Raw genomic sequence first — 15,441 nt, forward strand, 5'->3', positions numbered from 1 at the left:
TATTTTGTGGGCGAAATGCGGCAGCCAATTGCGCACGGCAGTGTCCACAAATCATTATTCTTTTTTAAGGGATTTTTATCCCTGGAAAAGCGATCCGCCAATCGATTAACAACCGGGTTCCTATTTGCTGCTGGTAAACAGAGGTGTGTAGAGTAAGGAAACTTGCCTAAGGTTTCTCCCTGCCCAGGAATCGAACCCGGGTCCTCTCGCTCGCAAGTTGAATGCTCTAATCAATATGCTACAGGACTCCACATAATGATATTTGAACTTGTTTTTATAATTGAAATATATATCTTTGAAATGTAACATTTGTGGTTAATACCAGACAACTAGCCTTGTAAGAAAATGACAGTAAATAATAATACCTCCATATTTATTTTGTACCCACAGGGAAAGCAGTCTCTTTCATGTTCGAGAACATGATGACTGAGTCTCAAGGAGCCAGACCTGGTGTTCCCAAGATTGCTCTCGTGATAGTTATGAACACTGATGTTTCAGAAGACGATCTTGTTTCTGCAGCAGATGAAGCAAGCGTAAATGGTATGTCTCTGCTATTGATATAAAAGCATTGGTTCTCAATAACACCAAAACCACACCATATTACGTCTTTCTTTGAAAATACTGTTGTCTGTTATTGTATTGAGTTTGCTTTGTCAGCTTGTGGTGACATGGCGGCAATACGATAGTCAATGCTTCACTTCTGATCATTTTCATTATGCACAACTATGGTCCGTCCAGATCAACTGGGAGCTTTCTCGTTTTTTGAAATGTCAATTCAGTCTTGATGACCCTCTTAAAACTATCTTAAGAACATAAGAATTGCTAGACGAAAGAAGTCCAGGGTCCTTCCAGTTCGCCTTCCACCATCCTGGCAATCGTTGGCACACGTCGTGTCCCAAACTATATATTGTATCCCAAGATATTATTTCTTAAAAGAAATCTAACGAATTTGCTTTTGAAATCATCAATACTTTCTGTTTCTACTATCCCTCAAGGGAGCCTGTTCCATACATTGACTCCTCGCTCACTGAAACAGTGGAGACATGGTGGCTCGACGATAGTCCATGCTTCACTTATGATCAAACTGCAGATGTGTTTCCATTCCCTTTAGAATCTTAAAAACTCTCATTCATTCAGCTCTAATGGGAGATTTTTTTCCAAAATAATCTAACAATAACCCAAGTTAGATTATTTAGGACAACTTGTAAATACACCAACATTATTTTTGTTTACATAATGTATAGGACAGTTTCAAAGCTCTGTGTGGTTTGTATTGAAAATGGTACCTTGACTTTACTTTGCATTCCTAAAAGTTCTTGTTAGTTTAGATTCAAACCTTTCAAACTGCAAAATATACCCATATGGTGTGAAATAATGGACTTATTCCCACAAAAAATAACTTGTTGACTGATTTTGTATTAGCTTCTTGGCATTTCTCTGTAATCCACTTTAATAAAACTTGATTTAATAAAATAGGAACTAAAGCAGTTCATCAGTTCTCAAATGCTGAAGCTTGCTCGCTCGAATATTATCAGCAATTTAGTATATTTTTAAAAAAAAATGAAGTACTCTCAATCTTGGTTAACAGTAAAGCCAGCCGTGAAAAATATAGTGTGGCCTGTTTGATTATTTTTACTTTAAGACTTTAATTGGATTATGTTAGCCACTTTGCATTCTCTCTTGGAATCCACAAGATAACGTCACTGACATTATTTCCAATGGATCCTTTTCTCTTATTCTAGGTGTTTCAGTATTTCCAATTGGAATTGGAAGGGAATATGATCAACAACAACTCAGAATTTTAACTGGGCCTCTCAATGAAAATAATATCATTCAGCTGGACAGCACTGAAAATCTTCTCACAATGGTCACAATCAGTAACCAGTTTGTAGAAAAGATCTGCAGAGGTATGTTGAATAGATTATTATTCTTAATGCGTGATCGCAGACAAAATAAAAAGAATTGTAAAGAAAGCCATGGATTTATTTTACCGTGAATTTATTGTAAATCTACACTCTTCGTTCGCAGAGAATCTGTCTAAGGAATGTATAGATGACAAAGGAAATCGGCGACAGGTACATTTATTCCTCTGCATATAACATTATTAGATTTGCTGTTTCTATTAACATGTGAGTGATTTCCAATGGAACTGTCAAATTAAGAGAGAAAATTTGTGAGTTGCATTTCTATGACTCTACTTGAAACTGGGGGCTGAAAGAAACAATAATTTGGTCACTCAATCCACAACTGTTTGGGTGACCATGCCGTGCGCAATTGGCTGCCACGTTTCGCCCTCAAAATATACAGTCACTACACTTTACAGTATATTCTGCAAAGCACTTTGCGATGTCTCAATGATGTGATAAGGCGCTATATCAAATGCAAGGATAGCTAAACAGCTAAGAAAACAATTGTCGGAGAATCATGAAATATTTGCATTGTTTCTAGGCTGGAGAGAAATGGCTTTTACCTGATAAATGCCACAGTCTTACATGCAAACCAAATGGGGAAATTCTTTCCACGAGCCACAGAATAAATTGTGAGAAACTTCGCAAACCGACCTGCAGTAATAATCTTCCCAATATCAAAATTGAAGAAACGTGTGGCTGTAGATGGGCCTGTCCTTGTAAGTAATACTTCAAAGTACCCGAAGAATTATTTTTAAAATTGGTTCTGCTGATGAAGGGAGATGAGAGAGACTGTGGAGAGGCCAAATTGGGGCAATGCCAGTTCACCTTCTGAGGTTAAAGTACTTTGTGCAATCCTACATCTATTGCACAAAGTCCATTATGTTGGAGTGTAATGAAGCTTTTTACAAATAATTACATCGAATTTCACAGAGCAGAAGCAGGCCATTCAGTCTAACTAGTCCATGCTCATGTTTATATTCTTACTCATTGCTAAGTACGATATCTGGTTTGAGTTTGTGGATTTTGCTTTCCCTGTGTAATTTACCTAATCCGCAAAGTAGCAATGTTTTGCACCTACGCAGTCGGAGTAACATTTTTACACAGTGGAATTAATAATAATAATAATAATTGACTTCTTGTAGCAGAAAAGTATACCTAAAAAAAGCTAGTGCAAGTTAAGCGGGTGGATTTTTCTTTCAAGGTGCAGTTTTGTTTTAATTCGAGGGATCTCAATACGAACTCTTCCAGTCTCACCCACCTTTGCTTATTAATAACAGGTACGTGCACAGGGAGCTCGAACAAACAGATGACCACTTTTGACGGGCGTGCCTTCTCTTTAAATGGGAACTGCTCTTACTTGTTGCTGCAAGTCGAAGGTCAAAATACGCAAATAGTCCTTCACAAGGTGCCATGCATCCACAACCTGCAAGAAAACTGCTTTACAGCCATTGAGGTGCAGCGCCACAACACGACAATCCTGCTCCATGATGATATGACGGTATGTAGACAGGGCTTTGCTTTCTGCGCCATTTAATAGGAACAGATAACAGTAGTGGAGTAATGACCAAAATGAAGTTACAAAAACAGCCTGATATTAAGCTTCTTAAACAGCTTCCGTTTAAATTTGTTAGACACATTTTAATCCAGCACTGTTCTTTTTTGGATAGATCTCTGTCAATGGAAAGCTCGCCTCTACTCCTTTCCATTTTGAGGATGTGCTGATTGTTCAATTTGGGTCGACCAACCTTGTAGCAGATATCCGAGATTTGGACACCATTCTGGTCTTCAGCCCGACCAATGATCTGTTTGCTGTTGGGGTCTCTCCAACTCTGTTCTTCACCAAAACATCCGGCATTTGTGGTGAGTGAAACTCTAAGACTGGGAGAAACGTTTCTGGCATTCAGATGGTGCTCAAGTCATACCTTTCAAAGCATTAAAATGTGCGGCATATCTTTCCATGAGGTTTTCAATGGAATAACTTTAAAACCGGGTGAAAAATGTTATGTAAGTTTTAAGGGGCATGTTGTCAGGTTGCAAGATAGAAACTCAAATGCATGGACCAGTTTTCCCCATAAGTCTTTAATGGCATTTTATTGATGGATGGAATTAAGTCTATTACATTGGACTCTAATGAAGCTTTTTACATACAATTACATAGAACAATACAGCATTGAAACAGGCCATTCAGCTTAACTAGTCCATGTTGGTGTTTATATTCTTCATGAGACTCGAATCATCCAAATCCCCTCTCCTCTACCTCACGATTGCCTTCTCAGTTCCAGACAAATGGAAATTTCCATGCATACGTGTGGCTCTTAGTAATTTGGCTTGGTGATATGAGTTTCCTTGTGATTTCCTCATATACAAAAACGACAAAGTTTGCTGCGACTTCTCTTTATTGAGCTGGAGCCAATTAATTGTGGGGGAAGCGAGCAGTAATAATAATAATAATTCTTGCATTTTTTTATCACATCTTTGAGACGTCTCGAAGCGCTTTGGTCTGATAGTAAAAGGAGGTTAGGAAAGTAAGGCGCCAGGAAATCTGGTCAAGAATGGTCTGAAAACCTGATCTGTAAAAGCAGTATGAATAGATAATTCACCCATAAAATACACAGTCAATTCACTTTACAATATATTCTGTGAAGCGGTTTTGAGATGTCTCGATGACGTGATAAGGCGCTATATCAAATGCAAGGATTATTATGATTTTTATTATTTTGATGTCAATCAGTTTGTTGCTTAGGTCAGTAAGCTTACGACAAACTCAGACAGCAGTGAAGATATATAGTAAGGAAGTAGCAGAAGGAGACAAATTGAAGAGGTTTGTATATTTGGCAGTCTTCTCACGGGTATACAAATTGTTCTACTTATATCTTGAATAAATCAGATATCCGGTTTGTATATAAAATGATGAATATGTACGGTGGTAGCCTGCTGTGAACTCCTTCACAGACACATGAACTTTAAACCTCTATTCTTTAAAAGGAAAAGGATTGAACATTAATCTCTCTGCATTCAGTGCATGTATTATTGTGAGGGTAACACTCCGTCTGCCTTCTCCACAGTCGCTCATTTTTTTAATCTCTAAACATTTTCTCAAGAATATCAATTACTGTATATTTTTATTTCTGTTTTTAGGATTTTTATGATGTGTTCTTATTGCACACCATACAATCACTTTGTTATTTTGTAAAGTGGCTAAATTGACCTTGTATTTATCGTAATTTTACAAAATTGACCCTATTTGTCATTGGTTTGTTCTGCCCACAAAATATTTGATAACTCACTTCACAGTATATCCTGTGAAGCGCTTTGAGACGTCTCGTAGATGTTTTAAAGCGCTATATCAAATGCAAGGATTACTTTTTGTATATTATTATTGTCCCAGAGCTCCAGCAGTGTATTCCTGTATCAGTTATTCCTTTCTCTGAGGAAGCACCTCAGTGCTTCCCTCTAGTGACTGGCAGTGATCCGATACTTGTGTGTAAGGTAATTACACTCAATTTCTCACAATATAACACTTTGTCACACCAACACACTGTCCCACCAGCCACTTCACAGAAATTCAACTGTTATAATGTTGTTTAACAGCGATATATTACATTTCAATCCATTGGTAGGTTTATTTTGTTCACGATAAAAGATTAATTCAACTTTCCAACTGCTTATTGATTTTATCTTACAGGAAAATGCGACAATAACCAGCTCAATGATTTTGAGCTGCAGGATGGCTCCCTAACCAATGACACCCTAAAGTTTATACAAGAATGGACACTTAAAGAATCAGCGTTGTACAGTTGCAATGACAAGGCACCAGTGGTGCCCCGACCTTGTGAAACAGAAAGTAATAAGTGCAGTGTTTTGCTGTCATCCACATTTGCCGCATGTCATGATGTAGTTGATGTACAACCATACCTCACCCAATGTCGGCAGGATGCATGTGATACTAATGAGTGTGCGTCCATTTCGGCTTACAGCTTCAGGTGCCAACTTCATCGCATCTGTGTCACGTGGAGGACGGACAATTTCTGTCGTAAGTGATTTATTTCTCTGCACTTTCTATGCTACAGTTTAATTTCACACGCAAGTCTTAATTGGTGGAACTGAAATAGTCATCCTATCCTAATCCCACAAGCAGGCGTTGAATCTTTTTCAAAATACGTCCCTGAATTCTTGAGGTGGAGCGAAATGTGTTCATAGCAATATCTGGGACACTTGAGTAACTTACTGATGAAGCATCAGGTCTATTTTAAAGTCTTAAGAAATTGGTTTCTTAATTGAGAATGTAAGTTGGATCTCTTTCCAGGATCTGGAAGGATATCACACACATCACTTTGACCAGAGAAATCCCTGTTCTGAAAATAGATTGGATTGGAGCGATTTTCCAAGAGTCATTGTCACAAACCTCTGGATTTCCTAATTAAGAAATATGTTAAGATATTGTGCAAAATTGTCAAGTGATTCAGAGAGTTGACAATTGGGATCAGATGCTTGTTCATGGGCTCACTCATCCCTTTTCTTTGTGAAGTTGATGAAATGAGTAGTTAAACCTCATCGACTTGGGGTTAAATGGCTCTAAAGAAACATACCCAATGAAGCCAGGCATGTCTGTTGAGTTTCAAAGCATTGTGAACCTAATTCCTTGCAGAATCTCAACCTTCATTGAGGAGTCTAATGTTTTCTATTGATTGGTAGCTCTTTCCTAAATCTTACTTCTTTTCAGCTATGCAGTGCTCTGCTTCCATGGTGTATGAACCTTGTAGATTAAGTTGCACTCATCATTGTGACAGCATCACCAACAGCACTCAATGCCTGGATTCTCCAACTGAGGGCTGCTTCTGTCCAGAAGGGAAGTTGCTATTAGAAGGAAAATGTGTGACCGATGAGGCTTGCACTGAATGCACAGATGATCAAGGAACACCTCACCAGGTAAGGATGTAATAATATTTTATACAACAAATTAAGGAAGAAAATGAAATGACTCCATCATAATGAAGGAGGAGCAGAATAATGTTTTAACTCAACAAAACGTAAAGTACAGAGAGCAGAATGGCTTCATGCCCAATTAAGGTGTTGGAATGGGGTTGGGTGTAGGATCACATCGAGTAACGTTTGACGTATTAAGAAATTGACTGTATTTTGTAGTAATTAACTTATTACTGCTTGCAATTTTCACCCATTGTCATGTGTGCATTGTTGAATAGCACAGAGGCTAATAATGGTCTTCAACACATTGTGTTATGCAGTACTTGGATACATGGATTTCGCAAAACAACCCATGCCAACTGTGCATGTGCTTAGCCAACAGACAAATCAACTGCACCAGCAAACCTTGCCCAACCCTCTCAGGTAAAACAGCACGACTTGTAATTTGTGAAGAAAATTGCACATTGGTATCCAAAACTGGTGCTTACATCATCTGGAGCTCCACGTTTATGATTTTTATTTCCAAAACTTCTTTGGGAAGAAGAGTCTAATCAACATAGCTTGTTAAAAATTGAGATCTTTCCAGTCAAATCTTCCCCGTTGTATCTTTACAATGGAAACTCCTGTTATAAAGATTCCATGAGAAAATGGCTATTTTTAGTGATCAGGTTTTTCTTGCAATATTTTTTTAAGTATTGATGCTATGTCCTTATATTCTTACCTGCAGTACCGAGGTGTCAGCCTTGTGAAATACCAAAGATAAGCCATGACGTAGATAACTGCTGTTCACAGTATGAATGTGGTACGTACTATTAACTTTGATAAGGTTAATACATTGACCCTTTGTTATACCCTATGCTGTATTCATATTGTTTAATTAGAGGCATTCACTATGGGTTTTGCTCTAGAAGGAGGATGTTTTATGGACAGTGTAATTTGAACCCTCACAGTATGAACAACGCAAGTGCTAATTGACTCTCCTCTGTGGCTCTGTTGCGGGCAGTCAGGTGTATCTTTTAATGGATGATAGTGTAATATTATTAAAGAATCTATTGTGCAAACAGCTCTCTATTAACATTCTCCTTATTTTGCTGGTATTAGAGTCAGTAGTTCATAATGGGTAGGAAGAAATCACACCTCGGTTTAGATTTATTCGATTAATATAGTTCTATGGAGCATCCAGCAGATTTGCTTAAATGGACCAAAGGACCTACTTCTGAACCTATCTTGTCAAGTAAATCCCTGATAGAAACAAAGAATGAAACATAACATGTTTGTCAGACTTCTCTGCCTCTGAAACAGATGTGCTATTCGTTGAATATTTTATGCACTTATTTGGGATTGTTGGGTGTTTGGGAATAAATTTGACTAACAGCAACTCAATCCTATTTTTCCTGCTTCTATAGTCTGTGATTTGCCGTCGTGTAATCAACCAGCTATTCCAAAATGTGAAGATGGACTTAGTTTGTCGTTGAAAAATCCAGGCGCCTGTTTGGCAGCTTATGAATGTGGTGAGTTTTTGAAAACATGTATTTTTTACTATTTAATGTTTGTTTCGTTCTACATTTCTTATCGCGGCCACTTTCAACTTTCGTTTTCATATGAAATTCAATGTATGGATGTCTAGGATGTTTCACGTGAGTAAGACACCATATTAACGTATTGGGTCACCCTCCTACCCCTACCCTCCCTGCTCTCCACCCCTCCTGATCCCAAATTCCTGCTTGCGTCCAAATCCCAGACTGTCCAGCGTCTTGGGACGTCCTCCCGACGTGAAAGACTCTATACACACGGAATCTGTTGTTGGTGGTGTATTGTTTAGTGATGGAAATGGCCACTTCACAAAACCAATCTCTGTTTGTGTGTTTGCAGTCTGCAGTAAGGACCAGTGTGAAACCCAGTCTGTGGCATGCCCACCTCACCGGGCACCGTACATAAGAAAGACACAGTGCTGTGACAAATATGAATGTGTTTGCAGTTGTGAAAATGTAGAAGCAAACTGCCCTGTTGGATATTCAGTCAAATCAATGACCAATGACTGCAATTGTACCACGTCTGCCTGTGAACCCAATGAGGTAACTGCCTGACCGACCTATTACTGTAACCATATGATTATGCTTTGATCATATAGTACTCAGAGTACATTACTACCTGAATTGAGTGTATTTTAGCACTAATGTATAATTGCATTCAGCCTCAGTTATTATCAATACAAATTACTTGCCCTAAGTGGCAGATTAGCGTCCTAACCACATGTTACTCTGGGTGTATATCCTTGAAACAGGAACAGGAGGAGGCTATTCAGCCCATTGAACCGTTTTACCACAAGTTTGTTAGATCTTAGTATATCTTTTAATCCCAATGTTCTACCCTTTCACCATACCCCTAAATATCCCTGTTAGCCATGTATCTGTCTATTTCTCTTTAAAACATCCTGGAGTATATATTACTGCTCTGAACATATATCACTCAGAGAGTACATTACTATCCTGAGTAAGTAGTATATGAAATACAGTGTAACCCTGTCATAACAAACTTTAGTTATAACACGGGTTCTCTTACAGTGTGATTGTGGTTTAATACTGACGTTTACTTATCAAAAAAGCCAAATGGGTACAGAAGTCATTTGGCTAACTTGAAAATGCTGGCTGGTTTTCTGTTAAAAAGCTAAAAAGTGGTTAGTTTCCAGGTCATCCGGAATAATATAAGCAGTAACATGACAGCTACTGTTTACCATGGCAAACCTGCTGATCTGCACTCCATGCAATGCGCTGACTGCTGATCATGTCCTATTTGAACATTGGTTGGAATTTTATTGACCCAACTATTGTGGTGTAACGGGGCTCCACTGTACGTTTTGACTAACGCTTCTGATTTTCGACTGGACAGGTTTGTGTCCACAATGGTGCTCTCTACCAAGTTGGAAGCACCTGGGAGGAGTCTTGCAAAGAGTGCTCTTGCACAGAGAGGAAGGACAGTGTCACAGGGCTTCATATTGTGCAGTGTGCTAGAAAAACCTGCATCAGGGATTGCCCAGTTGTAAGTAAAACTGTATTGTGTTTCAATAACGTGATACTGATTAAATACAATTTATTTTATCAAAATCCTGTAAAGCACTTTGAGACGTTTTGTCAATGTGATAAAGCATTATATCAAATGCAAGGGCATTATTGTTATTATTATTGTTAATAAAACTACTATTCATTCTCCATACCAATTAGAAGCTATTTATGGTTTCTAATCTGATCATTTAACAATGACTAGATTCAATTATTTAAGAATATTAAGAATTTATGCAAGTAATATGTTCATATTAGTTCAAGCACCCTCCTACCCCAAAGGAACTGATGGACATAATGTATATTTTTGGTGAACCACAAATTGTAATGAGATCTTTAGACAATAGCAGAGACTAGATTTAGGATTTAATCTCCAATACTCTTTGAACATACTCCAATTTCAGGATTTTTTTCCTGGTAACTCCAGCGCTCAAGCATGTGACTTGAACAAAAGTTGAAATTGTACTTGTACAATTTCAACTTTTGTTCAGGGTTTTAAAAAGTGTTGACATTAACCCGCAGATGCATAGTTAGGATAGCTCACGCAGGTGATATTACCTGTCTCTTGCGATAATATGAATTCCTGTTTTATACTGAAATCATTGAGAATAATCTTCTCCTGAAGGGATATACCTACACTGAAGAGAACGGTGCTTGTTGTGGAAAATGCAGGCAGTCAATGTGTGAATATACAGAAATTGCTGTCCAAAGGGGTGATGTTGTCCCACAGAAACATCTCTATGCAGTGAGTATTGAGCATGACTTTTTCAATGTGTTCGATTGTGATTATTTGCTGACATCAACTTCAAAGGAATGAATTAACCTGGGCTTCCCAATAAATGAAAAGTTTAGCAAGCATTCCCCATGAGGATAACTCCTGTTTTGACTACCAAAATGACTGGAACATTACCTGTAATCCAGTCTACTTTGTACAAAATACTGTGCTAAATTGGCCTTGGGACTGACTTTGAATTGATCAGATAGGATAGGATATTATTTCTTCTCTACTATCTTCATAAGTTTAGACCCAACAACAAGAGCATACCTCTGTAGGTCTTATATCCAAAGAAGTTTGGACCAGCTTGATTGTAGATAACGAAACAATGCAGATATCAGATCCTTATGTGTTTGCGTGTTTCTAATCTTATAATGATTGCAACCTTATGCCGCTCAGGAAAAATCATGTGGCTCTTAATCTTTGCCAATGGCAGATATTTGGCTGACATTGTATGTTGATTGCACGTCAGCATCCCGGCTTTGATGGATGGTATCTTTGCTGGTAGTCTTCAGGCAGTTATTGCAACATTTTGGTGTAGTTGTGTTTGGAGAGAAAGTTAAAGAACAGTTTGTAGAAGTTGCTATCAACCAATTGCTGAATGTGACTTCTCTTATTGTGCAGGCTGGTGAGCAATGGGAATCCCCCAATAATCCATGTATGTTAATGGAATGTCTAATGGTCAATGGAGAGGTGGTGCTGCATGAAAAGAATGCGCCCTGTAACCATGCAAACATCCCTGAATGCCCTTTGGGACATGAACTTAGCTGTAGAGACAGTGGATGCTGTCCTGTCTGCCACTGCGGTAAGTTTGAGTTCCGGTTCATTTTTACATCTCTAATTTTTAGTCCAAAATTTGCCAGGTTTGATAACTCATTCAAGTATAGTACGGCTTTTTTTTTAGATGAAATTTGTGGAGTGTCAAAAAGTGTTGAATGACTCCACAAGGAACGCAATATGAAACATCACAAATTTTTACCGTTGCTTAACTATCATCAGGATACACTAACCTGCCATTCAGCACAACCCATTGATGTGGTGAATGGCAGGTCATTTTAAGACAGTGATTTAATTAACGAATAGTAAGAAAGTATCCTGAGGAATATGCTATCAAACATCATAAATTTTACCTCCCTGAAGAAAATGTGTTATTATAAAGAACAATTAGTTTTCCGTTTTNAAAAAACAATTGTGAAGAATAATTATAATTAAGTTTCAATTATTTGTTCCCTCAGTGCGCTAAGAGTTCTTGAAAGTTTTACAATTAAAAAAAAATAACCCTTGCATTTGGCATAGCACCTTCACGTTAGGAGGACATCTCAAAGTTCTTCACAGGATTTACGATAAAGTGTAGTGAGTTTGTTTGAATGGTGAGTGCTGATGTTATCACTGAGGGAGACTAGCTCCAGTGAATTAATCAGCCTAAGAGTGAGTTTGATGGTGCTAAGATAGTTAAAATCCAAGCTCTCCATCTTATTGGCTGTGTTGCTATTCATCTGGAGGGCATTTGCAATCTGTGCGTTTTTAGTCATATCGTCAGTGCTGTTTAAACAAAGACAGAAGTAGGACAGATCAGATTTAGTTAATTATAACTTTGCCCAAGATTTGCTTTGGTAAGTTTAGAAATCGTAGAATTCTGATGTAAATTCAGGAAGATAAAATTGTGATTCCTTTTTGTGGGTTTTTTTCAGTTCCAGGAAATGTTTGTGTAATAAACGGCACCATCATTGGGGTAAGATAATGATTTAAATACTTTATTCTATTCTATACTAGCACCTGGTGTAGGCTTGATGAGACAAGGGAACTAACCACTTCCTGAACTGTTAATTTCTATGATTCTATTCCCTATTTCCAACAAAGCCCTCACCATCAACGATCTCATTGTTGATGGAAACATTGATACCTTCGCCCTCATAGAAATCCGGATCACCCCAGGCGACATATTCCCCCTGACTGAAGCCACACCACTCGGCTATACCTTCCACCCTCATCTCCAAGTCTCACTTGGCCTATCCCTTTACTCCTCTGGTTCATTCCCCTCCTTCGAGCATCAAAAAAACAGTGATCTGACATACACTACCAGTTGGATATTGTCCTGAAATTTGGTGCTTCACTTTGTTCTCGCTGCATATTTTACGATCATGTGTTTCTTTCTATTATCTAGGTGGGAGGGCCTATAAAGATAAATGACTGCACCGAGTGTCAATGCTTTCAAGAGAGAGGCCTGTTGAAGAATAGAAATGTTCTCCGATGTAAGAAATCAGAGTGCCATCCTTGTCCTGATGTAAGATATTTTTCAGTTTTATTAATTGATATCTCCTATAGAGCTACAGCACCCTTCAATTGTCCAATGTTTTTACAATTTATATCAGAAGGCCATTCTCTAGAAACTGGTGGTCTTTAAACTAACAACAACTACAACAACAACAGCTTGTATTTAATGCAGGATAGTGTGCTAGAGCGCTTGACAGAAGTGGAGCATGATACCGAGCCAGGGGGAGGTGTAGGTACGGTCGAAGAAGAAGGTCTTCAGGCATGATCTGAAGATGGGGAAGGAAGGGACAAAGCAGTGGGATAGAGAAAGAGTGTTCCAGAGTTTTTTGGGACGTAATGGCTGAAAGTGCAGTCACCGATGGTTAAGCTGCATTAAAATAGGCCTAATATAGCATAGTTCTTTGTGGATTTCGATATGGGGTGGTTCTAGTGTGAACCCCATTCACTACACACGTGCACAATCCCACTTCTCACATGACATTCGGAACTCATGTTAAAATGGGTGACGTCCAGGTTTCTAGCGACATGCACCACACAGGAAATGACATTGCTGCAACCTGATGATCCGGAAGTTAACCATTTATTCTTCAGAGCACCAGATCCGGTCGGCAAACACAAAGCAGGCTGAGTGTCGCTCTCATACACTGCGAAACAAGTCAATATGGATTCTATGGATTTTAACCACCATGTTATAACAGAGCTCCACTGTAGATAGGACAAGACTGAAATATTATTCATAGAAAAGTATGGATTCTTTGCACATCTATACAAAGAAAACAAGGAGACTTCAGCAAATTATAGTAGTTTAACATAACATTGCTGTTTCACTTTTGATTGGTAGTAAGGTTTGATCTTTGTTTCTCTATTGAGTTACTGTGTATCTCTGCTAAACACATTCATTGCTCCCATTTATATTGTGACATTTCGATACCAGATGAATAATCTGCCTATAACATTTTCAGATTCTTCTCAAAAGTCTAGAGCAAATGTATTCTCATCACAAAGTTTGACCCTAACTCTTTCCTATTAATTTTATATTTCAGGGATATGTTCCACAGAAAGAAATCGGTTCTTGTTGTGGAAAATGTGTTGCCACAGGATGCCTTATTCAACTGAAGAATGAGACCCGGGTTAAATTAAACGTTAGTATTCGTCAAAAGTAATTTGCTAGTGTTTCGTTACTGCAACATGCTTTTCCACAGAGTAATGTAACGCTGGTCCATATCTGCGATTTCTCACTTGTTTGCACATGTTCTTGTTTAATCCTCAAACTCCATCAAGAGAAATTGGGAGCAAGAAATGTAAGTCTAGTTAGATCACTCTACTCCATTGCCTTCCAGCAGTATAAACTAGGCAAACTACATTGATTACAGTTTTTTTTTGCTTGGCTATTCGAGTGAAAATCGTTGCAGCTGTTCTTAAGTCCTTTTTTTCACCCAACATCCACAAGTGCACTTTCCAGCAAGGATCAATGGATAACAATCAAGATCACAAACAGCTGAATGCTAACTGAGCAAAGCCTGTGTGGTACATTTATTTCTCGATCACCCAGGGAGTTTTTACTTACTCTAGTATATATATTTATAACCAGAACACTCTGTTTTAACAGGCAGGTGAAAACCTCCAAGATGGTTGTGACAGGCACAAATGCAAAGTAAATGACAAAGGAGAGTTTTCCTGGGAGAAGCAAACAACAGTATGCCCTTCGTTCGATCATGAAGAATGTAAATCTGATGGGGTAAGAGGCTCAGTCTACTCAATGTCTTCAAATGACGGAGTTTTCTAGTTGGTATGAAATAATCCCTGCAGAACATTAAAGTAATATCTGACATACATGTTAATTCTTGTTTTGGTCATTAGGGTGAAGTGGTGCCTGTGGAAAATACTTGCTGTTTCACATGTGAGTAATTACGAAACAACGTACATTTATATAAGTGCCTTTCATGTCAGGAGGATGTCTTAAAGGGCTTGTTCAGTAATTGTTCAATGCATGTGTATCATTAACATCTCTGCTTATTTAGGCTGCAAACATTTGAGCATTGAGCTAAATTTGCTTTACACAGATTGATCTTTCCACAGTAAATACTCTATTCCAATCAGGGCATTTATACAATGAATGTAAATTGATGAAGTAACATACTGAACTGTTGTACAGTGTGAGATGGAATATAACAAATTGCATAATAGTTTAATGTTTTCTTCCATTTAGGTGACTTCAGACCACAGCTCTGCAGAAAAATAACAGGAGTGGTTCAGTACATAAGAATTGATGACTGCATGACGGAAAATGAAGTTAACATTCATTACTGTGAGGTACAGCTCTCAAAATAACATTATATATAATAACATTATATTTAAAGCTTAATCTCTGCTCATCCCCTCTTGGGGCTTGAGTCGACACTATTTCCAGGGGGCCTTGTCAGTCTTGTTATGTTGGGAACTGAAACAGAGTTGTTGATTAGTTGAAACGAGATTACTTCCTGTTACTTATTTTTAA

General features: G+C 38.1%; 1 protein-coding gene across 1 annotated transcript in view; it reads left to right on the forward strand.

Annotated features, from left to right (window-relative positions):
• vwf (von Willebrand factor) overlaps window positions 1–15,441 on the forward strand; it is a 41,817-nt gene that overhangs the window by 22,486 nt on the left and 3,890 nt on the right. Inside the window, exons 31-51 of the mRNA XM_007904158.2 lie at window positions 391–540; window positions 1,743–1,907; window positions 2,029–2,075; window positions 2,449–2,626; window positions 3,188–3,408; window positions 3,578–3,770; window positions 5,596–5,943; window positions 6,634–6,839; window positions 7,157–7,259; window positions 7,564–7,638; window positions 8,243–8,347; window positions 8,709–8,911; window positions 9,726–9,875; window positions 10,521–10,640; window positions 11,295–11,475; window positions 12,362–12,402; window positions 12,835–12,954; window positions 13,988–14,086; window positions 14,554–14,682; window positions 14,805–14,844; window positions 15,154–15,257. Of these exons, the coding sequence (XP_007902349.2) occupies window positions 391–540; window positions 1,743–1,907; window positions 2,029–2,075; window positions 2,449–2,626; window positions 3,188–3,408; window positions 3,578–3,770; window positions 5,596–5,943; window positions 6,634–6,839; window positions 7,157–7,259; window positions 7,564–7,638; window positions 8,243–8,347; window positions 8,709–8,911; window positions 9,726–9,875; window positions 10,521–10,640; window positions 11,295–11,475; window positions 12,362–12,402; window positions 12,835–12,954; window positions 13,988–14,086; window positions 14,554–14,682; window positions 14,805–14,844; window positions 15,154–15,257 (2,978 nt within the window). The remainder of the gene's footprint in view (window positions 1–390; window positions 541–1,742; window positions 1,908–2,028; window positions 2,076–2,448; window positions 2,627–3,187; window positions 3,409–3,577; window positions 3,771–5,595; window positions 5,944–6,633; window positions 6,840–7,156; window positions 7,260–7,563; window positions 7,639–8,242; window positions 8,348–8,708; window positions 8,912–9,725; window positions 9,876–10,520; window positions 10,641–11,294; window positions 11,476–12,361; window positions 12,403–12,834; window positions 12,955–13,987; window positions 14,087–14,553; window positions 14,683–14,804; window positions 14,845–15,153; window positions 15,258–15,441) is intronic.

This window comes from Callorhinchus milii, unplaced genomic scaffold (genome assembly GCF_018977255.1).
Source record: "Callorhinchus milii isolate IMCB2004 unplaced genomic scaffold, IMCB_Cmil_1.0 Scaffold5, whole genome shotgun sequence".
In the NCBI taxonomy this organism is placed as follows: domain Eukaryota; kingdom Metazoa; phylum Chordata; class Chondrichthyes; order Chimaeriformes; family Callorhinchidae; genus Callorhinchus; species Callorhinchus milii.